Consider the following 27,903-nt stretch of genomic DNA (forward strand, 5'->3'; position numbering starts at 1 on the left):
TTGCCTGTTTGCCAGCGAGCCCACGTCAAGGTGCTGCTATTGACATATAAAGCCCATAACAACTTCTGAACATAAAAAGAGCCTGGTGGATCAGGTCATCTCATCCCATACCCTGTCCTTATAGTGGCCACCCTAATACCCATGGGAAGCCCAAAAGCACATTCTGAGCACAACAGCACACACCCCACTTGTGATTCCCAGAAATTTAAGTGCCTCCTGCCTCTGACTGAGGATAGAGGAGATAGCCATTATGGCTAGTAACCACGGACTGGGACCCAAATACTTGAAGAAAAGCCTCTCCATATATTAACTTGCTCAGATCCTAAGACAGGCAAGAGAGCTCTTTCTGGAGCTCTCAGTAACCTTGAGTGGTGACTTGAGATAGGACCTTGTCTAGTATAAATCTGCCACTGAGCTGGTTTGCGTATCTTGCACACTGAGTAAACATGGCCCACAATTAGGGGTTTAGGGGAGGACGTTTAAAGATGAAAAACAACCTCTGATGCTGCTCTCAGGAGTGGAACAGCACTAGTTAACTTTCCTCTCCAGATTTTGTTAGCTCAAAATCAACCCACCTCCACGGCTAGTTTTCAGCCTATGAAGAAAAGATACAAGTTCCCACATCTTACAGAATCTCCCTTAAAAAGATAATCGGTTTTTTAAAAAAAATTAAAAAATCCAATATTATGTGGTCCATTAAAACATTTAAAGAAGCTCTGAAAGACAACATAATTGATTGTTTATACAATATCATCCCACTCAGTCCTGTTTGTTTTCCCCATTCTGGCATTTTGCAAGGAGTTGTCATTTATGCCGAATCTTCTGCGAGAGAACTTTTGTGTGCTAATTAGAATAATTCAGATTCCTATGACACTATCAAACGGAAAAGAAAAGGGTGGTTGAACAACACTTCTTAGCAGCCACAGTCGGATGTAATTTGATTGCATTCCCACCTGCCCCCATCACTCTAGCCTAAACCTCTCATAATCATGCATTGCAAAATATCAATTTTTCATGGACATAACTTGTATTGTCAGGTTGCCTTTAATGTCTTTAGTTAATGGGTGCTGTAAAGCACTTTGTCATTCTGGCTACATTCTGTGAGTAAGATCCGTGATTAAGAGCTCCTCTACATACTGTATTTTTTGCTCTATAAGACTAACCTTTTCCCTTCTAAAAAGTAAGGGGAAATGTGTGTGCATCTTATGGAGTGAGTACAGGCTGCGCAGCTATCCCAGAAGCTGTTCTGGCTTCTGAGATTCAGAATATTATTTTTTTCTTGTTTTCCTCCTCCAAAAACTAGATGCGTCTTATGGTCTGGTGCGTCTTATAGAGCGAAAAATATGGTAATCAGGACTGACAGGTGGGGAACCACCTGCTTGAAATTTCCTCCCCATTGCAAAGACCTTGCCTGCAGAATGCAAGTTCTCACCCACTGCTGTCCAATACGTACATTTTTCTAAGAGGGTCATTATTTTCTTTCTTACTTACCTATTTACATCGGGGAGCACTCAACCTATAACTTTAAAGGGGTATAGGGACCCCTGACCATTAGATCCAGTCATGGCCGACTCTGGGGTGCGGCGCTCATCTCGCTTTACTGGCTGAGGGAGCCGGCGTACAGCTTCTGAGTCATGTGGCCAGCATGACTAAGCCACTTCTGGCAAACCAGAGCAGCACACGGAAACGCCGCTTACCTTCCCACTGGAGTGGTACCTATTTATCTACTTGCACTGCATGCTTTCAAACTGCTAGGTTTGTGTTCTGGTTTGTGTTCCTCCAAAGTGCTCAGAGCAACATATTTCTGGTTTGTGTTCCTCCAAAGTGCTCAGAGCAACTTATGTCTGATTCAAAGGAAGCAGAACAGACGGGACTGGACGCAAGGTGAGGCGACTGCCTCAGGAGGCTGGATCCACAGGAGCAGCAGGTCCCAATGTAGATCATTATTCCCGCCCCATTGTTTTTGATATAGATCTTCACTTACCTCTTCTTCCCTGGCTGGAAGATCAGGGCGATCTGCTGTTTTGTGGTTCACCTCAGGTGCCAAAATGTCTTGGGCCAGCCCTGAGAACAGAAGGAAGACAGGCTCCGGTGATTAAAGAAATAAGATGTTCATTTAGCTCAATTTGTTTCCAAGCTGAAGCTCCTTGGTCAGGAGATGATGGTAATTTATTTTTATCTTTTTAAAAATACTGATCTTGGGTGGAATCTACAAACATGTTAAAAATGTTGTGAAAAATGCTTTTTCAAAAAATTGTTCTGAAAAATGCATTGAATCTGCTCTAGCTCACAGCTGACATTTAGTGTCACAATTGTATATTGCACTTTACAACACATTCAAAGTGTTTTATTTGCAGCTGCATAGCTGGGTCCTGGGTGCTTTTTCCCTCTTCCTCAGGCATAGGAAAACTGCAGCCCTCCAGATGTTTTGGGACTACAACTCCCATCATCCCTAACTAACAGGACCAGTAGTCAGGGATGATGGGAATTATAGTCCCAAACATCTGGAGGGCCGGAGTTTGCCTATGCCTGCTCTTCCTGCTCACTCCAGGGAAGACCCACCTAGACAACTGATGAGAACTGGTTCCTTGCAGTAAAACTGCATCATATTTCTTCCAATCTTTCTCTGGCAGTGGTGGAGCATGTCTTCATTTTTAAAAAAAAAAAATTTTTTTTGGTTTTACAAAATTTTTTATAGACAATACAAACAAATAAAGAAACAAACAAACATGTATAATTTCGTATCCTTTTTTTCATAAACCTCACTTCTCCGACTCCCCCAAACCTCCCCTTTCTACATCCCAATTTCCAAAATTATTTCAGCAAATCCTAACACTTATTTTAATCCAGTTTGTCCCTTATTTATTCTTTTCTTTTACTTAATCTTTTGCCGCTGTAATCCCCTTTTTTCTAAAACCTCAACATTTTAGCATTCATTAATTTTATAATATTTCTTAAGATAGATTTTAAATTTTTTCCAATCTTCATCCGCCGTCTCTTTCCCCTGATCACGGATTCTGCCGGTGGAGCATGTCTTCAGGGTGCCCAGGGGCGAGAACATATGTGCATGCCAGGAAGGCAGGGTGCACCAGCCCAGCCCTCGCCACCAGTGTGACCAGCCTCTCAGATGATCCCAGCCTCTCGAAACGGCTCAGGGAAGGTGGCATGAGAAGCACGCAACAGCCATGCACCCTCTGATCTCAGCCTCGCCCTCACTTTGTGAAGATGGAATCAAAGGCTGCATGGCTATTGCATCCTCCTCATGCTGTCCTGTCATCAGGCGATGTGAGGAGAATGCAGCAGGGCAGGCACATGCCATTCAAATCCATCTGATTTTAAGGATACATGTGTCAGGCATCAGAGGATCCAACCCTCCATGATAGGTTGCCAGGAATGGATAAGACAAGGAAGGTTGTCTTACCCAGGCATAGGCAAACTCAGCCTTCCAGATGTTTTGGGACTACAACTCCCATGATCCCTAGCTAACAGGACCAGTGGTCAGGGATGATGGGAATTGTAGTCCCTAAATATCTGGAGGGCCGAGTTTGCCTATGCCTGTTCTTACCAATGCTTTTTATTCTATATTCACAGAGAGAGGCTTGGGAATGTGGCCTCTTGGAATAATGGTTTTGCTCCAAGTGAGTCTCCATCCCCTCCCTCTCTCCCATTATGCATCATCACAACAGTTGCTGAGATGTGCCTTCTGCCTCTGAGCTCTCTGCTCTCCTACTTTCAATGCCTGCCGGGTTCTGGGAGAGGAGGGTCTGTTCTAAAGACATCAGCTGCCCCCCCTCTTGTGCTGCTTCTTCCTCCTTCTCTCCCATTAGCTTTCCCCCTCATCTGCCTCTGAGCTGTGATCTCCCTCAAACCCCTGTTGTAATTCTGAACAGGAAGGGTCAGGCTGGGGAGGCAGTCTCCACCATTCCTCCCCTGCCCAGTCCCTGACGTTGTGCTCCTGACCCCCTGCCAGCCCCATGCTGCTTTGTGAGCCTAGGGTGTGGGATTGGACTTGCAAAACAGTACAGTGGTACGTCGGGTTAAGAACGTAATTCGTTCTGGAGGTCCGTTCTTTGTCGTTGTTGTTGTTTAATTATTTTCCACAATCATAACAAATATCACATAACAGAACAACCAACAAAGGGGGGGTATACATCAAAGAAAGAAAAACAATACAAAAGATCCCATCCTACCCACCACAACACTAAAAAAATAAATAAAGATGAACTTAGTCCTTTAATAACCCAACCTTAATTACATGTTGACTTCCTCTATTCTCTCCCTTCTGAATTTCCTTGTATCTGCATGTAACAGCTTTCCAATGTCATTCTTAAACATATTTCCAACTGTTATCTATCATATTCACTTTTCTTACCATCTAAATCACATTTATATAATTATATCCTAATTTAGTCCTAGGCCTATTTCGTACTTTCAAGTGACTTCTAATTATTTATATTACAATATTTATTCAAATAGTCCTTAAATTTCTTCCAGTCTTCTTGATATTCCTCTTCTTTCTGGTCGCGGATTCTTCCAGTCAGGTCAGCTAACTCCAAAAAGTCCATCATCTTCATCTGCCAGACTGAGGTCCATTCTTAACCTGAAACTGAGGTACCACTTTAGCTAATAGGGCCTCCCGCTGCCACTGCCCTGCTGCTGCACGATTTCTGTTCTCATCCTGCAGCAAAGTTCTTAACCTGAGGTACTATTTCTGGGATAGCGGAGTCTGTAACCTGAAGCGTCTATAACCTGAGGTACCACTGTACGGGGCTGGCAGGGCCAGCATGAAAAGCAAAATGTGCCCTCGATAAACATGTGCCGAGGCAACAACCCCCCCTTGCCCCACCCACCCAGAAATCCCATCATCCCTGAACACTGGCCATGCTTGCTGTAGCTGATAGGAGCTGGAGTCTGAAGCATGTGGAAGTCTTCCTGTTGTCTACCCTGGTTATAGAGACATCTGTTTTGCTGCAATTAGAAACGGCATGCTGGAGGTTGAGGTCTGCTCCAAGCAAGGCAATTTGTATGTTATCAAATTATACATTAAGTGGCTCAGAAAGCCAATAAAATAATTTGTGAGGTTGCCACTGCCATGTGGTTCAGCATCACGTGTTGGTACTGAGTGGTATTTGCTCTTTCTACTGAACGGAGATGCAAGTTTGACAACAGCAACATCAAAAAAACCCCACTAATGAGTTGTTTACAGTCTGAATTTAGAAGAAGCAGTCTAAGGTGACGAGCAATTGCTGAGGATAATTTGGTAACTGCCTTCTACATTTCTTGGAACTGAAGGCTTATTCCTTCTTCCTGGAAGGATTATTTTCTTGCAAGCATCCTTTGCATACATGTAACAAAGCCAAACATGGAAAGATGCTATCTTTGTCACTTCTGCAGTGTGGCTGCCAGAATCGCCGCTTGGTGGTTCCATCTAGCCTGCCCTGTGACTCTGGGCTAATGGCTTTCCATGGTTTGTTTAGAGTGCTTTTTCCACATTCCTTTCAGAAAATGAGGCTTTGTTTGGCTTTCTTGCTGCGTCCTTGTGTATTAGAGTCTTAGAGATGACATTGTATTGGAAAAGAAATTCTTCATTTAAAAGAGCGGTTCATCGAGCTATGGGAATCAGCAGCTTTAAGTAAAAAAATGAACAAACTTGGATTTTTGTAGGCGAGGCGAGGAAAGAAGGGAATTAGTCAGCCTGAGCAAAAATGCTAAGGTTTGGCTTAGCGTGTTGTCCAAACCCAGGTTCTGGGTTAAGCTCTCTACTCCTCATCCAGGAGCTGTAATCAAGAACAAACCTAGATTGCAGCTTGTGGTCCGTGAAGTGGGAGCATAACCATGAGCCTCAGATTAGACATTTGCCTCCCCACCCATAAGAAATAAATAAATAAAGCTTATATTTACAGGGAGAGAATGGCAAAAATAAAATAAATGGCATTGCACGCTGATGGTCAAAAGTGGTTGAAGCAGAGGGACAAGTGCAACCTGTTTAGCAAACATTTTTAAAGACTATCTTTTCCCTCTGTTTTTAACTCAAAGGATCACCCTTTTTTTTAAAAAAAAGGACCTGCGTTTAATTTCCATTTTACTTAAAGAATTGGAAAATTAATGAGCGAGAGGAGTCTGTTACTTTGTTGTTTAGTCATTTAGTCGGGTCCGACTCTTCGTGACCCCATGGACCAGAGCATGCCAGGCACTCCTGTCTTCCACTGCCTCCCACAGTTTGGTCAAACTCATGCTGGTAGCTTCGAGAACACTGTCCAACCATCTTGTCCTCTGTCGTCCCCTTCTCCTTGTGCCCTCCATCTTTCCCAACATCAGGGACTTTTCCAGGGAGTCTTCTCTTCTCATGAGGTGGCCAAAGTATTGGAGCCTCAGCTTCACAATCTGTCCTTCCAGTGAGCACTCAGGGCTGAGTTCCTTCAGAATGGATAGGTTTGATCTTCTTGCAGTCCATGGGACTCTCAAGAGTCTCCTCCAGCACCATAATTCAAAAGCATCCATTCTTCGGCGATCAGCCTTCTTTATGGTCCAGCTCTCACTTCCATACATCACTACTGGGAAAACCATAGCTTTAACTATACGAACCTTTGTTGGCAAGGTGATGTCTCTGCTTCTTAAGATGCTGTCTAGGTTTGTCATTGGTCTGTTACTTAGGTGCCAGTTATGTTGCAGATTGTGATGGATCTAAATTAGCCAGTAGTACTCAAACCAATGGCTTCAAGTTACACGAAAGGAGATCCCAACTAAACATTAGGAAGAACTTTGTGGCATTAAGAGCTGTTCAACACTGGAATGGACTTTCTCAGGAGGTTGTGGGTTCCCCTTCAGCGGAGGTTTTTAAGCAGAGGTTTGATGGTCATCTGTTTCGGATGCTTTGGCTGAGTAGGGCTGCCATATTTCAAACATTTCCAGCTTCACAGAATCAATTCTATGATTCTGTTTTGTTTTTTTAAATAATATTTATTAAGATTTGAAAGGTTACAAAAAGAAAAAATAGAAAACAGCATACTAAGCCAAAACAGAACCTCACATCACAATAAAGGAAAAAAGAAAAAAGAAAAGAAAAATACAATGAATCTTCCCATAACTTATCTTTCATTTCCTTGTTTCCTTGACCTCCTCACACCTCCCTTTTTTGTATTCTAGTTCAATTAGCTATTTCAGCAAGTCCTTTCCATCCTTTCCAGTTTTTGTCCTCTATTTTATCTTAATATAATATATTCCCTCCTTTCACCATTTAACAATCTGTTTTTTCTTAATCCTTTACAGCATCTCTGCTAAAACCACATTACTTCCTTCCAACATCCTTCTAACATTCCTTAATTTTACAATGTTTCTGTAAGTAAACTTTAAATTTCTTCCAATCTTCTTCCACCGACTCTTCTCCCTGGTGTCGGATTCTGCCAGTCATTTCCACCAGTTCCATGCAATTCTATGATTCTGTGATCCTATGACATTCCACCAGCCCAGAACCTCATGCACTGTGTGAAAGGCTTCTGTGGAATTGAATAACTTCAGTCATTCCTGTTGTGATCTGCTTGGGAAACTCTAATTTAATTTCTTGTAAGATTAACCTTTGCAAAAGATGTGTTGCATCTCATTAGTGGGGGTTGGATTAAGTCATCTATGAGCTTCACTATAGCTGTCTTAATCTGTGGAAACATTCTGTTTACTGCATCTGTGGACATCATGTCTAATTTCCATGAAAACCTTTGCTCAATGATGGCCTGTTAATGTATTGCCAACCAGTTGAATAATCCAAGACCATTAAGCAGAAGGGATGCCTGCCATGAATCTCTTCCTATTTCCTGGTAAAGGTTTTTCGTTTGCAACGCCACTTTTCCCAGGAAAACCCGCTGTTTACTGCTGAATCGGAACAATCTGCAGGTATTTGTTCCAGTTCAATTGTAAACAATGGTTTTTCCTAGGGAAAAGCTGTGGGACAAGTGGAAATGTGGGTGAATTCTAAGTTTGCACTTTGCATACTTTTATTATATCACCATAAAACTGGGAGGGTAAAGGAGAGAATAGCAAAACCGGGTCAGTCTACTTTGGCCTGAAATTGCTTGGCCAATTACATATAAAATCTCCCCCGTATACCCAGAAGAGGTTAGAAGGAAGTATCTCATACACTCCAACATCCTGCTGATTAAAACCAGGATTCTAGTTTTTTGGTCTAGCCCTCTCAGTCGTCTTTTGGCCGAAAACACGAGTGCCTTTTGATCCGGCATCATGGCGCAAGACCAAAACACAGAACATTCTGGGATCCAATGAGAAGTCAAGATGGCTTCTGTAATCCCAAGGTGTCCCACTCAAATCAGGACTGTTTAGCAGTATGGTATTTCGTCCCACCCACCCCTTCTTATTCCCTACCAGTTCATTCAGTTTGTATATTTGGCACTAGTTGTTGTTAGCTGGGCCTGTTCCCACAAGTTAATGAACCTGAGGTAAAAACCAGGACATTCTCAGGAAAATGGATTCACCCTAGTTGACCTGTAAATGTAAGCATTGTAATCCTTGAGTTAGAAGGAATTACCATTGACAAAACTCTGAGTTATTTCTACTTGACATCCCTTGGGAAACTTTATGATTCCTTTTGTCTTTTCTTGGACAAAAAAATGGGGTTTCACAATATTTATTTGACTGTATTCAGTGTGACTCAGTATATATATGCCAAAGAAGGCAACGGGCAAGACAGTGCCAAGACTGTGGTGTAAGGAACTGTTGGAGGTGAGATAGGAGTTTATCCAGGAAGTCAGTCCTGAAGGAGTTTTCAGAAATGTAGAGGGTCAGGGCTAACTTGCTGCCTAGCCAATGGCTCAGTAGAACAGGAACTCTTTTACAGAAACTACCCCTGTCCAGTCTGGATGGGCAGGTCCTTTGCAAAGACACAGGAACAAACTGCATGCTTATAGGGTCAGCTGTACCCCAGGTGAAGAAATTGAGCAGCAGGGAACACAATTACAGTGGTACCTCGGGTTACAAACTTAATTCTTTCCGGAGGTCTGTTCTTAACCCAAAACCGTTCTTAACATGAGGTGCGCTTTCGCTAATGGAGCCTCCCGCTGCCAGCGTGCGATTTCCATTCTCAACTTGGGGCAAAGTTCGCAACCCAGAACAACTACTTCTGGGTTAGCGGAGTTTGTAACCCGAAGCGTTTGTAACCCGAGGTACCACTGTAATTACTGTTCCACAAGTTTTTTAAGTATCGTAATCTTGTAAACTGCTTTGAGGTTTTTCTTTAAAATCGTGTAGTGCATAAATTTAATGAACTAAATAGGAGAAATAATTAGCACACAAACAACTTAACATATAAATCTCAGTCAGCATAAAGACATATCACAGTTGGAATAAGTATCATAAGTAAGATTAATGGAATAATAAACATCCATCCTAGAAAAAAATGTTTGGCACAATTACCATAAATATATGCTATCCTTAATTCCTGAACTCTCACTCATTTTTCATTTTAAAAAGGTTATTATATTATTCTCTTATGAGATCTGAAAGAGAAAAGAATGTCTTATTCTCTCTTAATCCAATAAACTCAGTTGCTTCAGACATCTTGGCGAACAGATTGTATGTATTATCATGCAATTGCTAGATTTCTTGCCTGGATCAGCCTGAGGTAAGTGGAACAGGGCCAGTTTAATTCCCACAATGAAATTTCTTTAGGGCTGTGTCCACATGGGGGCAAATTCCCACAAACAGGTCATTTAGATTTGATTTTTCTGTTTTCATTTTTGGCTGTTGACAAATACCTTGGGTATGGTCTTTTCTCCTACCCGTCAATCACAGTTAGCTTACATTATTAATTCCCCCCCCCCAGCTCTGCTATGCTATATCTGTAATAATAAAAACCAAAGGGGGTTGTTTAGTTCACTAACTGGGTGTGCATGTGCCAAGCCAAAGTAATTCCTTTATCCTAGCCTTCTTCAACTGATGTTCAATTTCGATTTAAAGCACCTCAGGATTTGATTGTGGGGAGGAGAATACATTCAGTCCCGAACCTCCATTTGTCTTGTTTTTCAAACCTCTTCTAGAGTTCCCTGCAGCACTGGAGAGAAAAGGCATGAGATTTTAGTGCTGCTTCCTGCCGCACAGAGATGCTTGCCTCTTCCTTATGTTTTTTTCTCTTTCAACTATCATCAGACAGCCCCGCTCAGCAAGGAAGAGGCAAGGAAACTCTCAGAGAAGCTGGGGAAAACAGTGAGAAGAGGCTCAGCAGTCAGGACCAATGTGACTCCCATTCCCATCTCAGCAATGCACCCAAGTTCTGTGGTATTTGCAGTTGAAATTGAACGTCAGTTGGATAAATCGGGGGGAGAGGAATTATCTTAATCTGCAGAATGTTTGACACAAAGATAGCATCCCCACCACCACCCCACACACTCAGAGCATCAAGCAGACGCAAACATTTGTTTTTATTATTACAAGACTTGCATAAATCTGCTCATGCAAGGAGAAAACAGAAATAAGGGTGTAGCAACAGAGGTTGCTCATTGAAGCATCGCCCACCAAAAAGAATGCACTAAGAGGCTTCCACGGCATTGGACTTTCCACAGGCAATTTCAAATTAAATGAAGGAACTACCGTATTTTTCGCACCACAGGACACACCGGACAATAGGACGCACTTTGTTTTAGAGGGGGGAGAACAAGAAAAAAAAATTCTCCCCCTCTCTGCCCAGCACCCCTTCAGTGAAGCGGCAGGAGGCGCTGCACAGAGAGGGGGAGAACTTTCCCCCTCTTGTTTTCCTGCTCTAAAACAGGGTGCCGTTTAAGGTGCGTTCAGGTGGAAGCCTGGAGAGCAAGAGGGGTCGGTGTGCACTGACCCCTCTCGCTCTCCAGGCTTCAGGTTCCTTTCGACCTGCTCTTTGGGGCTGGCGGGGGGAAGCCCACCACCAGCCCCAAAGAGCAGGTCAGGGAGCAGCGGAAAGGCGCAGCGGAGAGGCTCCTGCCATAGCCGCGCGTCACCTCTCCAGCCAGGAGAGGGTCATGGGGGGCTGCTTTAGCCCCGCGCGCGCTCTCCCGGCTGGAGAGGTGACGTGGGGCTGTAGAGGCTCCTGCCATAGCCGCGCGTAACCTCCCCAGCCGGGAGAGAGCGCGCAGGGCTAAACCAGCCCCCCCGCGACCCTCTCCCGGATGGAGAGGTGACGCGCAGCTAGAGGCTCCTGCCATAGCCGCGCGTCACCTCTCCAGCCAGGAGAGGGTCGTGGGGCTATGGCGTCTTCGCTCCATAGGACGCACACACATTTCCCCTTCATTTTTGAAGGGGGAAAAGTGCGTCCTATAGAGCGAAAAATACGGTATATTGGCAGCAATGTTGTGCAGATGCTGAGGAAAATTTCTTAGCACAAGCAGTGCAAAGTCCACAGAAAACTGCTGTGTGGATACACTCTATTTGATTATTATTTTTTAATAATAATACAGTGGTACCTCGGGTTAAGTACTTAATTTGTTCCCGAGGTCCGTACTTAACCTGAAACTGTTCTTAACCTGAAGCAACACTTTAGCTAATGGGGCCTCCTGCTTCTGCTGTGCCGCCAGAGCACGATTTCTGTTCTCATCCTGAAGCAAAGTTCTTAACCTGAAGCACTATTTCTGGGTTAGCAGAGTCTGTAACCTGAAGCGTATGTAACCTGAAGCATATGTAACCCGAGGTACCACTGTAATCCATAATTTGGTTGCTGCCATAGTTCATTGCTTCCCATTAGCCCAAAGGTACTTATTGTTATTTTTGTAAGTTCTTGTTCCTCTCAGTCCACAGTTTTCTCAAAGAATATCATGATCTGTTCTGTTTTTGGTAAAAGCATGCCCTCTTTCAGGAAGGCTCCTGGAAGCATGATATTTCCACATGAATTACAGATTCATCATATCTGTCTTTTAAGAAGGTCCCTCTGGAGACTAGCTGCCTTGTTTACAGGAAATCACTGGTGAAGTTGTGTCTGCATCAACAGCATAATTAGAATTCAGCTGAGGCTGCAGAATAATTCAGCTAAGGGTGAACTTCTGCACACCTTACCCGGGGAGGAAGTCCCATTGTACGCAGTGGGACTTGATTCTGTGGGTAGATCTATGCATGAAGGTAGATGCAGGGTAGCTCAGTTGGTAAAGCATGAGACTCTCAGGGTTGTGGGTTTGAGCCCTGCACTGGGCAAAAAGATTCCCTCACCGCAGGGGGTTGGACTGGGTGATCTTTGTGGTCCCTTCCAATTTTACAAGTCTATAATTAGATATGAGCATGTAACAAACCCTCACGGACACCTCTTCCAGGAGCCCTTCCATATGTCCTTTTTATTGTGCACCCATTATTATTTGTGTTCATGATGCTATTAGGGCCCAATTCCAATGCCATTTACGCCTGCTAATGTTGTGTGGTGTTTTCAGTTCCGGTGTATACCCTTTAAAGTCCTGCTGAAATCTGATAACTTTTTGCACCAGGTTATTTGAAGAATTGTCTTGGGGAGGTTGACAAGATCTTTTTCTAAGTCACTGCCCTTTAATTTAGTCTTCAGCACATTTTTCCGCTTCATACCGCATGACAGAATCTCTGTCCGCTGTGTCTTCCATTATCTCTCCCTGTGGAATTTTGACACTTTAATCCAGTCTTCAGCACATTTTTCATGCTGTCTCCTGCTTTGGCAGGGTTGCTAGTGAAGCGCTTGTATTAAATTATCAAATCATATGTCAGCAATGTTCACAGAGCCCCCAGGGAGGAAATCAGTAGTCTTCACCTCTGTTTTTAATTAACTGCAGGTTGCCATGGCGCCTGAACCTGGCCGAACAGTGTTTGACCTTAATTAACTATTATTTATTGGAACTTCAGACCTTGGGTTATGAAGCCACCTTGTTTCAGCAAACCATAGTTAATATTAACCACAGTTTAGGGTGTGTACATATTGCTGAACTCTGATTTATCAAGAAATGCTTCCAACCCCATCACAGAAGGAGAGGGGAGGTGGTTATCAGGCAAGATTAAGCTGGCTGCTGCTTGTTCCTATACATAAACCACGGCGTATTACTGTGGCCAAATGCAGCTGTATGCTTTCCCAGTCTGAAATAAAACTTGGATGTCAAAATAGCTTTTATTTGACTTAATAATAAAGGAGGTACACAGCCAGGGGAGGAAAGCCTGTCATCGAGAACAGAATATAGGCTCTTTAAACCAGGGATTACACAAGCAGCTGACCTTTTCATGTGATATAAAAGTATTTTTTATTGTAAAAACTGAATCCACACCTCTAATTTGCTTGCATGACTGCCTCCTCACCAGTTTTAGTTTCAGAGTTTAGCAAAGTTGCCTTTTATAGCTATATGTTCTATTACCTATCTGGAATTGCGCCTAGGCTAGTCTCGTAGTCTTTGGGACTTAGGAAACAAAAGGATACCTTTCAATTTTAATGGCCGTTGCTGTAATCCCTCTACATAAATTACTGCAAGAAACTATGCTGATAAGTAGATAGTGTTTGATATGCAGAGTAACTCTCAAACATTTTTCTGGTGCTGGTAGCTTAATTGAGGTGTGACCTATGATTAAGCACAGCCGGTTCTTCACAAAGGCCCAGTAATGCTCAGTCAAGTAGAGGGATGGTGGAGAGAGCTGGTTCAGTGCTCATTTAAAGACGAATCTACTTAATTCACCCTTCCTGAAACAATATGTAAACTGAAACAGGGTCATCCTTTGAAATTCAGACTTCTCCGAATTTTGCAACGCAGTTCTCCAACAAAGTAGTGCGTAACAAAATGTATGCATTGCGGGAAAGTGCACAGATTCATGAAAAGAATGTCAAAAAATACATTATATGTAATTGCTTGCAATGATTGTGGATTTTACAAAAATCACATATGAGGAGAAATTTGCAGTAAACTGCTGGAGACTTTTCATGGCGACTTTTTCAAAAAAAGAAAATGAATTTGCAAACAGATGTGGAACTGTGGGGAAATGAGCTTCAGGTTGGGAAAATGTGAACTGTTGAGAAACTACAGATTCACGTGTCCTTCATCAGGTATAGTTTGGCCGTGAATTTATGCTTCATCTTTTTTCAAAATGCAACTGCAGAGGAGGTTGCCTTCTGAAGCAGAAGGCTGTTATAGGCCAAGGAGGAACCCAACTCCTTTTTTCCAAAATAAAAATAAAAATATTGGTTTTCACAAAATTATAAACAGACAAACAAACAAACAAACAAAAATCATAACCTTATTAAAATTACACTTATTAACATTGTTAAGTGACTTCCTCGCTTCCCCTTGGTTGAATTTCAATGCATATCCTTTTATCGGTTTTCCAAATCAGAGTTCTTATAAACTTAACTTAGTCACTTAACATCATTCTATCTTTTCAATTCGGTATTAAACATATTAATTCATCACTTAACTTATGTAGAATCCTAAGCCGATCTAGTACCTGCAAGCTATTTCGAATTAGTTTAACTCAACGTATTTAACTAAATAATCATTAAATTTTGTCCATCCTTCCTGATACTCCTCCTCCTTCTGGTCGCGGACTCTTCCGGTTAGGTCGGCTAGCTCTGAAAAATCCATCATCTTCATCTGCCATTCTTCTACAGTTCTTGCGGTTTCCACTTTTTAGCTAGTAAAATTCGAGCAGCAGTTGTGGCATACAAAAATAATTTAACATCTTTCTTGGGCAATTCCAGACCCGTTATTCCAAGAAGTAGGGCTTCTGGTTTCTTTATAAATGTATATTTCAACATTTTTTTCAATTCATTATAAATCTTTTCCCAGAAGTCTTTCACCTTGGGGCAGGTCCACCAACTCCTTTCCCCAGAGCAGCTTTTTTAAAAAACCCTCCTCTTTCAAACTGTTTCTACCCATATTGGCCTTTCCATTTAAGATTACAGCCTTTTGTAATCTCACTGTTAGGAACAATCTGCATGTCACAAAAGCATCACGTGTAACTCCCAGGGGACGTGTTCCTTTTGTAGGCACCTGTATTCATTCAGATATTCAGCTGTGATTTACTGTAGCCTTTGGCTACAACTATGCATTTTACTTGAAACCATAACTCGAGAGGAGAGCCTTTCCCACTAGCAATATTTTCTGTGTCCTTTGGACTTTGGCCTCACCAATCGCTATGGCAAAGTTTATAAAACTTCCATAAACACCTTCTCAACCAAAGTTCATTGAGTATATTTGCTGGGTTGAGGTTTGAGTTCAAAGGGAGAAACATCTCAGCAGTAAGTCCTGAGGAGTAAATGGAATGAGTCGTGGACACTCACTCCTGCAAGAGTGATTTGCTGTTATTCTTCACATTACTGAAAAGGCCACAAGCCAGACCACTGAACCTGCTTAAAAAGCAAACTTGAAACTTTGGATTTCTCCATTCTACTATGATTCATTTTCTCCTTTGGTCTCTTTAGTTCCTAGAGGAAATTTAAGAGGAAGCACATCACACAACATAATGGAATTTGCTACCATGAGATGTAGTTGGTGACAGCTACCAGCTTAGATAGCTTTGAAAGATGATTCAATAACATCATGGCAGATAAGACTATGAATGGCTGCTAGTCGTGGTGATTTTATAACCTCCAGTGTCATGATGGCTGTATCGTCTCCAGTTTTAGAGGTCATATGCCTCTGAATTTCAATTGCTGGGGATCACAGGCTGCTTATTGAAGCATCTTTCTTAAAAAAAAACCCAACTGGATCAGAAATTTGTTAAATATAAATAAACCTTGTAATGTCTGGTTTGTTCTCAGGCAACTACAAAAGTACGACTGTGGAGACTTTGAAATGAATATCATTTTATTTGTTTGGTATCTTGCCTGACCTTTATCATATGGCCCCAGAAAAGTTTGCAACAATAGAACACACAGTTATGAAACAGTGAAAACCAAAGAACAAGGAAACTGTAAAAACAATTTTAAAAAACAGTGCTGTGTCTAAAACAACTAAAACTATTCCGCATTTTAAAACGATGCAAAAACTTGAAAACAATTGCATATATAAAAAGTTAAAAAAATAGTTCCATATATATCTATATATATAGAGAGAGAGAGAGACCAGTACAGATGCAGACTGGGATAAATATCTCCACTTACAAGGTTTCTTAAAAGAGGAAGATCTTCAGCAGCTGCCAAAAAGTCAACAGAGACGACAGCTGTCTTATGTGTAGTGGGAAGGGATTCCAAAAGGCAGATGACTCCACACTAAAAGCCCAATTCCTATGTCATACAGAACAGACCTCCAGATGAGATGGAGAGTGCCGTGATCAACTGAGTATATGAGGGGTGAGACAATATTTTAGGTATCCTGGTCCTAAGCTACACCAGGCCTTGTACACCAGTACCAGCACTCCTCCTAAGCAATTCTTAAATATATAATAGCCCCTCTATAGGAGTTTGTGCTTGGCAACTTCTTAAATGAAGCTTCTTTTAAAAACCGAAACATCCACCTCCCCTTCAAATGGTCTGGCAGTCGCTTAATTCAGTACTGCTGAAGAACAGCTCTCTCGTTGTTGCAGAACTGCAAGCCTGAAGCATACTTGAATTGCACTGGATTTAATTTTTTAATAGCAAAATAGAGGGAGGCTTTCATACAGAGATCCACTTAAGGGAGGGAATGTTTGAGCAAACAGCAGTCAGATGTGCCTGGTGGCTGTTGCTAAGATCTGGGCATGTTTGCGCTTGTAAAAAAAGGCACCTGGTCTTTCACAGCCTACCTTCTCTCTCTTTCCCCCTCCCTTCCAATATTTTCTCAGTCCTCTGGATCTAATCTAAAGTTTATGAGGCTGGGCATGGCAGGAGGTCATTGTGCAAAAATGGCTTTTTAAATAGCCGGCAGGAATAGCTGGCCATTTATGGATTTGTTTGCTGCAAGTTGGCATTACACAGCTAAATTATGCAAATGCATCCCCAGCAGAACCGAACATGCAAATTGCACACAACTTACAATATTATTCGGTTGTGTAAGTTGCCCCCACTGAGGCAGCTCTGTTCCTTACTGCAAAATAATACAGTAAGAGGAAGGGGAGAAGAAAATGTATCTTAACTATTTTTGTGAGGTTTTTATTGTAAAAAAAAATGGCATAGTAAACTTTCTCAGGTGACACAGTCATACCTCGGGTTAAAGTTGCTTCAGGTTGAACGTTTTCAGGTTGTGCTCTGCAGCAACCCAGAAGTAACAGAACGCGTTACTTCTGTGTTTTGCCGCTCGCGCAGGTGCTCAAAATGACGTCACGTGCATGCGCAGAAGTGGCAAGTCACGACCCGTGCATGCACAGACGCGGGTTGCGTTCACTTCAGGATGCGAATGGGGCTCCGGAACAGATCCCGTTCGCATCCAGAGGTACCACTGTAGACTTCTTTGCTGGACACTGAGCTGGAACTAAGAAAAGTGAGGTGGGAAAAGTCAGTTAAAAGCTAACCAAAGGGGAAAAGGCATTCTGAAGTTCTTAATCACAGCAAGTTACCTTATACCATTAGTCCATCTAGCTCAATATTGTCCACACTGATTGACAGCAACACTCCAGGTTTCCCCAGCCCTACCTGGAGATCCTATGATGTTCTATGAACAAGGCAGATGCTCTACCACTAAGCTACAGCCCTTCCTTACCCTTTTAAATGGTCAAACTAGTACAGCAGCAGCAGCAGCAGCAGCAGCAGCAACAACAACAACAACAACAACAACATTATTTATACCCCACGCATCTGGCTGGGTTTCCCCAGCCACTCTGGACGGCTTCCAACAGGACACTAAAATACAATAACCTATTAAACATTAAAAGCTTTCCTAAACAGGGCTGCCTTCAGATGTCTTCTAAAGGTTTGGTAGTTATTTTTCTCTTTGACATCTGGTGGGAGGGCGTTCCACAGGGTGGGTGCCACTACTGAGAAGGCCCTCTGCCTGGTTCCCTGTAACTTGCCTTCTTGCAGTGAGGGAACCGCCAAAAGGCCCTCGGAGCTGGACCTCAGTGTCCGGGCAGAACAATGGGGGTGGAGACGCTCCTTCAGGTATACTGGACCGAGGCCGTTTAGGGCATTAAAGGTCAGCACCAACACTTTGAACTGTGCTCGGAAACACAAGGAACAGTATGGTGGGTGTAGGGCAGAGGTTAGTCCAAGGCTCCATTGACCAACTACATTCATTCTGCAGCACCCCTGTGGGGCTCAGGAGCCCAGTTATGTCACCCCCTGCCTGCAGAGCTGGCAGCCTCTCACCCTTTTGCGAACACGCTCCCATGTGAAGTGTTCCCTCAGCTTCCCCTCTCCTTGGGAGTCCTCTCAGCAGCCACCTTTGGTCTCTGAGCTTCAGAGGAGGGAGAGAAGGAAAGGGACAGAGGCCAGTGTTGCCCGCGACACCCCTGACTATCATTCAAGGCACCCCAGGGTGCCATAGCACACTGGTTGAAAACCACTGGTGTAGGGTGCACCTGCTGCTGCTTCCTTTGCCCTGTTGCCTCTTCAGCTTCCATCACCTCCTTCTCCCAGTCTTCTCCCTTTTCTACCCCTAACCACTCATCGTCGTCCCACCACCAATCCCCTGGTTCTGAGCCGTCTTCCCTTGGGGGTTCCCCAGCAGCTACATGCCGCCAGTCCATGACAACAGAAATCTGAACTAGATAGGTCACTGGCCTGATCCAGCAGGGTTTTCTTATGTCCCTAAGTTGTTTTTCTGAACTCTGTAACGCATAATCTTTCAGCTCGGGCTACATCAGGCGAGATTGCTCAAGCTTTTGTCATAACATAAACACAGCTTATCATATTCCATTTTTATTGCATCTACTATACACAAAGAGGCTCGCTGCACACACAAGACTTGCACGCACAAGGTGCTTCTGTCAACTAACCCGGTTTCACAGTGTGTTGTACTTTTGGGGAGAAAAGCTGGATTTCTTATCCTTACCACCAAGTTTATTGCAGGGGCGCTAAACACACTGAGATCTGGTAACTTATTGTTTGAGTTCCCCAACCCTTGCCTTATATGGTTTGCGTAGAGTGTCCTGGGTGGTTGTAAAAACTCATCTTGATATGAATAATGTTCTAGTGTAATGGCTGAAGGATCTCAGCTCTTTCCCAATGCACTCTTTGCCCTTTCTCTAGCCACTGACCCTTGCACTGGTAACTTACTCGCGCATGGAAAAGGAGAGAAGGGCTATCGTTTCAAGGGGGGTGTAGGACAGAGGAAGAAAGAGGTCAGCAGAGAGCTGTCATTTTCTGAGCACTGGGAAGAGGGAGTTCCCCTCTGATCCCCAAACTTGGAGTAGCCTGTTGCTGTAGACCAACATAGTGCCTGTCGCAAATACCAGCTGTGGAAACAGATCAGGGAGCAGTTCTTGCTATGACAAGTGGCCATTGCCATAGAATGAATGGGGGTAGGTGTGTTTCCTAACCCAACCTGTGCATTAATTGCCTGCTGCATGGTAACTATAACTTTGCACCTGACAAGGACTCGGCTGGGTAGGGGGTGACACACACTGAGCCTTCCGCATGAGCATGAGCCCTCTAGAGGACAGGAGAGTGCACTGCATTGGAAGTGAAATAGGATTAAGGATACACGTCCTTGCATGTGTGTGTGTGTTAAGTGCAATCTTTGTGTAATAAAGAACAGTGAAAATTCTAAGCCATGGCCATGTGAATACCCAGTTGCATTCATGAGCCAGCGATATATCTATACGGTGGTACCTCGGGTTACGTACTTAATTCATTTCAGAGGTCCGTTCTTAACCTGAAACTGTTCTTAACCTGAAGCACCACTTTAGCTAATGGGGCCTCCCACTGCCACCGCGCCGCCAGAGCACGATTTCTGTTCTCATCCTGAAGCAAAGTTCTTAACCCGAAGTACTATTTCTGGGTTAGCGGAGTCTGTAACCTGAAGCGTGTGTAACCTGAAGCGTATGTAACCCGAGGTGCAATGATACCTCAGGTTACATACGCTTCAGGTTACAGACTTCGCTAACCCAGAAATATTACCTCGGGTTAAGAACTTTGCTTCAGGATGAGAACAGAAATCGTGCAGCAGCAGCAGGAGGCCCCATTAGCTAAAGTGGTGCTTCAGGTTAAGAACAGTTTCAGGTTAAGAACAGACCTCCAGAACGAATTAAATACTTAACCTGAGGTACCACTGTATTTATTTTGCTCCATTTTCCATTCATTTCTAATCTCTAGGGCCATTTCCAGACTGCCACTGTTTTCGGACAGGACTCGATCCCATACTAGCAAATTCAAGTTGCACAGTGAAATCTCTGGTGCAAGAAACCTGCTTCCTCCAAAGAGCAGACTTTTTGCAATAAGGAAAGTGACAGAAAAAGGCACGGAGAAGCATGGGACAATTACTGGTTTGATGCCACGTCAACATGTAGGAGTGAATGCTCATCAAATAGCCATTGTCACCTAACTTCCCTCCCATCACATCAGGATGAATGCTCAATAAACATATTTTCTGGGAGTGCCCTATATCTGTCTGTCTATCTAATTATGTCATTTCAAATGATGCTTTGCAAATCTTCGTCATTTGCAATCAATGCGACTATTGTGAAATGGGGAAACCCAGGCAGATGGGCGGAGTATAAATAATAAAATTGTTGTTGTTGTTAAGTCCTTTAAGTGAACTTCATATATGGTTTGTGTCAGAAAAGTCTGAGTGAATTCAATAGGAGTGTTCAGAAATATCTGGATTGTAAATTTCATGGTCCCTGTGTTTTGTATATAAAATGACATTGCCTTTCATAAAGTCAAGGAGCTAAAACGCACACATAAATCTCACAGTTTCTTCTATTTCAGTTTTTCTCTTCTCTTCCATTATAAAGAGGAAACTAAACAAAATATAGTGCAATACAGTATCTGTCTACTCAGAAGTAAGCTCCAGTGAGGGTCCTGGGGCTTACTCCTAGTAGATTAGTGTAGGATTGCAGCCTTGGGGTGTTTCTGTTTTCCTCTAAGGGACAAATCATTGCACATCATAAATCAACAAAGCTTTATATAAGCCCATGGAGTTTCTCCCCTGCCACCAGTCCCATCTACTTTTGAAAAGAAAATGAAGTTCTTTGACTTAAACATAAATATTCAAAAAACTTTCCCTCCTCCTTTCTAGGTAGTCATCTGATTTGGCAGGCCCCCCATGAAAAATCTGAAGATGAACAAGCACATTAATCCGGTAAGTAGGCTGGTTTCTTATGTATTAGTGATGGGCACTCTTTGCATAAGTACAGAATGATGCCTTGGTCATACATTTGCACGGTAGAGTCTTTATACAAAGAAGGCTTGTATGCACTCAGGAAATGCGTAAATAGCCAGACATATCACCCCACTGACTTCTGTAGCATGGGGATTGAGATGCGCATGTTGAGATCACCTGAGACTCAATTCATTCATTATCAGCTTTGGAGGATTCTTTTACCTGCCTCTTGTCCCTGATGCGCATGCATATATATATATATATATATATATATATATATATATATATAATCTCCAAAAAGAAAAAAGAAAAAGAAAAAATACATGAAATTGTAATACAATACAAAATATGAGTATATAAGTAATGCAGTTATGCAAACTAATGTAAAACTAGTAACACAACTTTATATTTTTTAATAAATACATTCCAAATATTGTATTTATCTATACACAATCTGCATCTAAAAGCAATCCATTTGTCTATTGCAAGAGTTGTCATATATTCTATCCATTGATCAAAGGGTGCCATAGTATTATCTTTCCAGCGAATCAATAACAGTCTTTTGCCAGAAGTTTGGGCATGGAGAGTCTGTCTATGCTGACCCACTGTCAAACGATGTATTTAAGTGATCAACACCACTATCCCATTGCAGCTCTAAATGAGGAGAAATATACACTTCCTGGTTTAGTATCGATGCTGAACAAAACAGGTGAAGGTTGTGCAACATTGACCTTCCTGATGTACGCCATTTTTAGTCATCGAACGAAAATTCAGATTTATAGGTAGCAGTCATTGCCAGTGGTCATTGAGGCAGATAGGGTAGAAGACAGGGAGGTCACCAGTAGGTGGCGCCTGAGGAACAACAACTCCTCTTAATTTTATCTCCTCTCTGTTGAGTTCTGCAAGGGCAGTACTGAGACTGAGGAGGAGGAAGCTGACTAAGGAGGGGAAAGAAACTCAAGCAATGCTTTAGTCTAGTTTAGTTTAGTTTAGTTTAGTTTTATATCACCCTTTATCCAAAGATCCCAAGATGGCGTACAACATTAGGAACACAATGTTGGGAAACAAGCAACCTGTGGCCCTGGTTTCCTGTGAAGAACAAATTCACTTTCCCCACCCAATACTGCTTTTGATTGCAGCCTGGTTATATTGTTCCATAGCACTGAATGGAAGCCATTAAGAATTACACCTACTCATTTTTAAATAGCCCTGCCCATTTATCCATGTTCCATTTCTTGATTATGTCACAGTGTGACGCAGGGATGCAACAAAGACACAGAACTCAGGAACGAATGGAACGCTAAGTACCAGGCGAGGGCTCACCGACACTGGCACTTGTCCCATGCCAATCATAATAATTAATAATAATAACATTGCCCATCTGACTGGATGCCCCACCACTCTGGGTGGCTTTCAACAGATATCAAAACATAATAAAAAAAAATTAAACCTTAAAAAAACTTCCCTCTACAAAGAAAGCACGGGTCTGAGCCTTTGAACTAGATGACCCTTATGCTCCCTTCCAACTCTGCAATTCTATGAGTTTCCAATAACCATACTGCCTTCAACTGTGGAGGTAGATCATAGCTATCATGGTTGGGAGTTAAACCTTCTCTCCCCGTCTGCATTGGCCCCGGTCCAGATACCACCACCACCCTTTTTAAAATGTATTTAAAATCTGTTGTTGCTGTAAATCAGGGGTCAGCAAACTTTTTCAGCAGGGGGCCGGTCCACTGCCCCTCAGGCCTTGTGGGGGCCCGGACTATATTTTGGGGGGAAATATGAACACATTCCTATGCACCACAAATAACCCAGAGAATTCATAGCTGTCAACGTTCCCCCCTTTTTTTAAGGGAAATTCCCTTATTCCGAATAGGATTCCTCACAAGAAAAGGGAAAAGTTGACAGCTATGCCAGAGATGCATTTTACATAAAAGCACACATTCTACTCATGTAAAAACACCAGGCAGGCCCCACAAATAACCCAGAGATGCATTTTAAATAAAAGGACACATTCTACTCTTTTAAAATCACGCTGATTCCCGGACCGTCCGGGGGCCGGATTGAGAAGGCGATGGGCTGGATCCAGCCCCCGGGCCTTAGTTTGCCTACTCATGCTGTAAATGTTGCACTTAAAGAGGCATGTTTTGAGGAGAGACGTGAAGGAGGAGGGAGGCATGGAGGGAGGCTGAGGGGCATACTAAGCAGTTGTCTGTGGGTGGAATTAGTTTTTGGGGCGGGCTCTTTGTTCTCCAACAACTTCCACTTTAAGAAAATAAATACCGAGAGTTGGGACACAAAGAGATTTGGAAAGTGACTAATACAATGTTCAGGAACATATGACCAAATTCGAAAGCAAAGAGACAATTAGCAAATGGAAATTAAAGACACTAAGTGCTCAAATGGGGGGGGAAAAACACAATACAGAATAGTGCTATTGAAAATAACTGTAATTGCACAGGGAAGTTATTAGTGCCTAAGATATGCCTGATTCAAAGTATCATCCCACAGACCACTTATTGCATGATTGCATTATCTTGTCTGTGTTTTCAAGTCGGCCTGATTCAAATTAAAAGGAATAAATCAGGAACAGAGGCTTCCCTGCTGGGAAGTGGAAAGTAGTCTTCTAGACTCTAAGGGGCCTTCTCTTTTAATTAAATGGGAAAGGAAGGGCTGTGCATAACCGAAGCAATTACAGTGTGCTGGTCCTGGGGGCTAACCGAGAGGCGAGGTCCGAGTCCAGTCCGAGGTCAGTGGTGCAGTATGGAGGCTGTCCGTCAAAGCTGTAGCTGGGTCCAAGGTGGGGAGTCGGGTGGGGTCAGGAACTCTGGCAGAAGAGCAGGACAGGGTGCAGGCAGGAACAGGCTAGCAACAACATTGCTCCCGCAACCTGGGACTGGGTATGACTGGCTTTTATCTTCCCCGAGGCATAGGGTGGCCCCGATCCTCTGGTGACTCACCTCTCCTGGCCTGGAGGCGAGCACCCCTCCTGCGGGAACTTAGTTCCCTCCGCTTCTCTGCCCTGAGCCTCTGCAGCTCAGGAGAGGCTGGAGGGTTACTGGACCCAGAGGCAACCTCAGCTTCCCCTGACAGGGCTGAGAGTGGAGCACCTGCAGGCAATGGGTCCTCCATCATCTCAGGAGCCAGAGCAGACTCAGCTGATGCCTGCACCCGAGGATCCAGCACAGGTGAGGACCCTTCAAGCTCAGGCCCCAGGCCCGGCTCAGCTGGTTCTGGAGGTGGGGACTCCTGTGCAGGCTGGGGTCCCTCAGGTTCAACCTCTGAGTCCGAATCCCAGGCCATCACATACAGACAAAAACCTCTACAGCCCAATATGTTGCAAAAAGCTGTGTTTGCTCAGTGTGTTGTGTCACCAGGGCACACACCCCTTGTTGTCTTGGTGGAGCCTGGTATTTGTGGGGAATGGTCGTGCCCGATTTTCTAACAACACACGATTCAGGAACTCTAGCCCACTCTGTTGTTTTTGCTTATGAAGCACCCGAATGCCACCCAGGTCCAACGAAATCTAGAATGGCACCCCTGCTTCCAGGGGCAGAAGACTTGCCCAGCAGAAACCCGAGTTCCTGTCTTCTGTGCCTGTGAGCAAAGGGAAGGGAAAGGAAGACAGTGGAAAGAAAGAAGCAGAAGAATCAAATCAACTGCCCTTGCACATATTGAGTAGAATGTAGATTCCACTTACCTCAAACGTTGTGGCACCTACCAGATACCACATGCAACACCACTGGCAATGAACAATACACAACTTTTCCCTACCCACCTCCACTTTCCTAGGGGTACACCATATTGTTTTTTAAAATGTGTGTTTGTTTGTGTGTGTTGCATCTGGATAAGGCTTAATGGGAGGCCATAACAGTTTTGGGAGAAGGTGGTTCTCATCTGGAAAATGGTAGGAAGGAAAGAGTTAAGCCACCCTTCCCAGTCCCATCGTTCTGATCCAAATGCAGGGTGACACAGAGGGTCTGTTCTTCTACAAAAAATAAAGAGATAGAAGATGAGAGCATGGATTTCCATGAGCTCATTATGTCAGCTCATGGCAAAGGGAGAAGAAATCCTCTCTGGTCTTCAGTAGTAGATAGGTAGCCGTGTTGGTCTGCCATAGTCAAAATAAAAAAATTCCTTCCAGTAGCACCTTAAAGACCAACTAAGTTAGTTCTTGGTATGAGCTTTCGTGTGCATGCACACTTCTTCAGATACACTGAAACAGGTATCTGGAAGGAATTTTTTTATTTTGTCTCTGGTCTTCAGACACCTTTCCTGAAAGCATTGGATTCAGTTGTGGATATCAGTCCAGAATCTTTCACAGATGCAAGGAATTAATTAAGCTTCTCTACAATCCCTTGTGACTTGTTAATGTTAGGGGAGGGAGTAAGGTACTTGCTTGATCAGTATTTCAGAGAAAAGAAAATTGAACTTTCTCTAAGTGCTACGAGGAAAATGTGAGACGGTTCATAAATTAACTGCGGCTTGCTGATGACTGCCTTGGAAGAGAGGAGAGAATAGCTAAGGGGAACCAAAGCTGTAGTTGTTATCAACAAATTTATATAGTAAGTGCAAAATAAAGAACAAATCTAATTCAGAGGCCTTTGCCAAAGTACTCCAAATTCTACACCAGTCAACAAATTCCATTTAGACTTCCATGTAAGTATAATCATTCAGCTTTATATCAATTTTAATGGTCTCCAAAGATACACAGTTGGGCTTGGAGCCCAACTACCCCTTATGAATGAAAGAGTTCCTCCTGCTTTTGAGAAGAGACTGGGATACAGAGAAGACACCTGCTAGAGGTGCAGCAATAAAACTGTTAGCACATTTGCAAAGCTAAGCAGGTTCTGGTATGGTTTCAGATAGGATGGGAGACCATGCATTGAGATTCCTGCACTGCAGGGGGTTGGGTGAGATGACCCTCAGGGTCCCTTGCAACAATACAGTTCTATGGTTCTAGAGTGGGGTGGCCTTTTTCACCCATCTCTGCTTTTCTCCAGCAACCACCTGGACCACCTCTCATAAGAACCTACGGAATTGCTTCTATACCAAGTCAGGCCTTTGGCCTACCTGGCTCAATATTGTCCACACTGACTGGCAGTGGGTGACTTTCCAGGATTTCAGGCAAAGAACGTTCACTGGAGATGCCAGGGATTGAACCCGGGACCTTTTGCATGCAAAACAGAAGCTCCTTTCCCCTTTTATCCTGCTCCAAAGGATCCCACTCTAGCAGAATTTTTAGGTGCAAAGAGGGTTCAGGTGTGACGGGATGTAAAAAAAGACAAACTCTCCTTTCACTAGTAGAAACATCCCTTAATGCAACTCTGCTCATGGGACACACTCGGCAGTTTCCATTCATATTATTATTATTATTAAATTTATATACCACCCTTCATCTGAAGATCTCAGTGTGGTTCATAGGAGTAATACGCAGTTTAGAAATTAACCAATGAACTATTTTGCTCATTTAAAAAAAATAACAACTTTTGCCTTCCTACAAGAAAATGGATTGTTGATGACTAGTAAAGTTGGTCTGTGCATTTAACCTGGTCTTTGTGCCTTTCTAATTCAGCCCTGGAGTCTCCTAATATCTGGCTGGATTTGATGGTATTGAACAGAATCTTCCACCTTCATTTTCTAGAGCTAGTGGTTCTGTCTAAAACACAAGCATTATTAATTGTTGGGGGACACCTGGGTGTGTGAAAACGATTCATTGGCCAAAAACATTGTAAAATGAATGTGTGGCATCAAGAAACTTTAGTAAATGTAGCTGGTTTATTATTATTATTATTATTATTATTATTATTATTATTATTATTATTATTATTTCCTAGTGAGCTTTCCTTCCTTCCTGGAGGTGGTGGAAGAGGAAGAGGAGGAAGGTGAGGCCGACTTGAGGCTAGAGATGTCACCATCAGGTGGACTGATTCTGCTGCTTGCTCTAAACACATGGCTTGTTAACGGTGAGCATTCAAAACATCTTTTACCTTTTCAAAATTTAAAATCGGGAAAGCATCCTTGGGGATCCTGCCATCTTCCATTCTGTGGCCATGGCCAAGCCAGTGTAAGCATCATGTGGGCTTGGGAGAGCGCATATTTGTTGGAAACGCCGTCCTGCCATGTGATACCCAACATTTTCTTCATCCAGCACACGTGGAAGATGTTGGGGCATGACTCCTGATGGTTCTAAGTTGCCCGTGGCTCACTTCCATAAAGCAGTGTGCTCAACACACAAAACTGGTAGACCTTCATCTTGAGAGCCAGCGTGGTGTAGTGGTTAAGGACAGTAGACTCGTAATCTGGGGAACCGGGTTCGCTTCCCCGCTCCTCCACATGCAGCTGCTGGGTGACCTTGGGCTAGTCACACTTCTCTGAAGTCTCTCAGCCCCACTCACCTCACAGAGTGTTTGTTGTGGGGGAGGAAGAAGGGAAAGGAGAATGTTAGCCGCTTTGAGACTCCTTCGGGTAGTGATAAAGCGGGATATCAAATCCAAACTCTTCTTCTTCTTCTTCTTCTTGGTATTGGATATTAGCATCACATTCTCCCATGTCGTTTTGGAGAGGCTAACCTCCCCAAGTCCTGACAAAAATAGTTAATGTAACCTTACTTCAGGTAGAGCCAACAAGCTGGCTTGACACCAACAACTCCCCTCAATGGTCAGAGATGCTGGGAGTTCTGATCAACAACATCAGGAGGGCTCCGCATTGGCTGTCCCTGATATGCATGTGAATAACCATTTCACAATCTACCAATGGAATTAGA

The 27,903-nt window shown here is 43.3% G+C and overlaps 1 protein-coding gene and 1 long non-coding RNA gene across 7 annotated transcripts in view; one reads left to right on the forward strand and one right to left on the reverse strand.

The window, feature by feature from the left end:
• The window catches only part of PRLR (prolactin receptor), a 111,535-nt gene that overhangs the window by 66,541 nt on the left and 17,091 nt on the right, over window positions 1-27,903 (forward strand). For 4 of the 6 annotated variants that reach the window (XM_081212770.1, XM_081212771.1, XM_081212767.1 and 1 more), the window contains exons 2-3: window positions 21,054-21,116; window positions 26,975-27,103. In XM_081212770.1, the coding sequence (XP_081068896.1) occupies window positions 27,046-27,103 (58 nt within the window). In that variant the 5' untranslated portion in view covers window positions 21,054-21,116; window positions 26,975-27,045. The remainder of the gene's footprint in view (window positions 1-21,053; window positions 21,117-26,974; window positions 27,104-27,903) is intronic. The other 2 variants (XM_081212768.1, XM_081212772.1) reach the window with 2 other exon arrangements.
• Window positions 770-4,978, reverse strand: LOC308597481. The gene is made up of 3 exons (XR_014013027.1): window positions 4,890-4,978; window positions 1,985-2,064; window positions 770-873 (listed from the first exon to the last, which is right to left on the reverse strand). It is a non-coding gene; the product is annotated as an uncharacterized lncRNA (long non-coding RNA).

Source organism: Podarcis bocagei, assembly GCF_964188305.1.
Source record: "Podarcis bocagei genome assembly, chromosome: 11".
NCBI classification, from domain to species: Eukaryota; Metazoa; Chordata; class Lepidosauria; order Squamata; family Lacertidae; genus Podarcis; species Podarcis bocagei.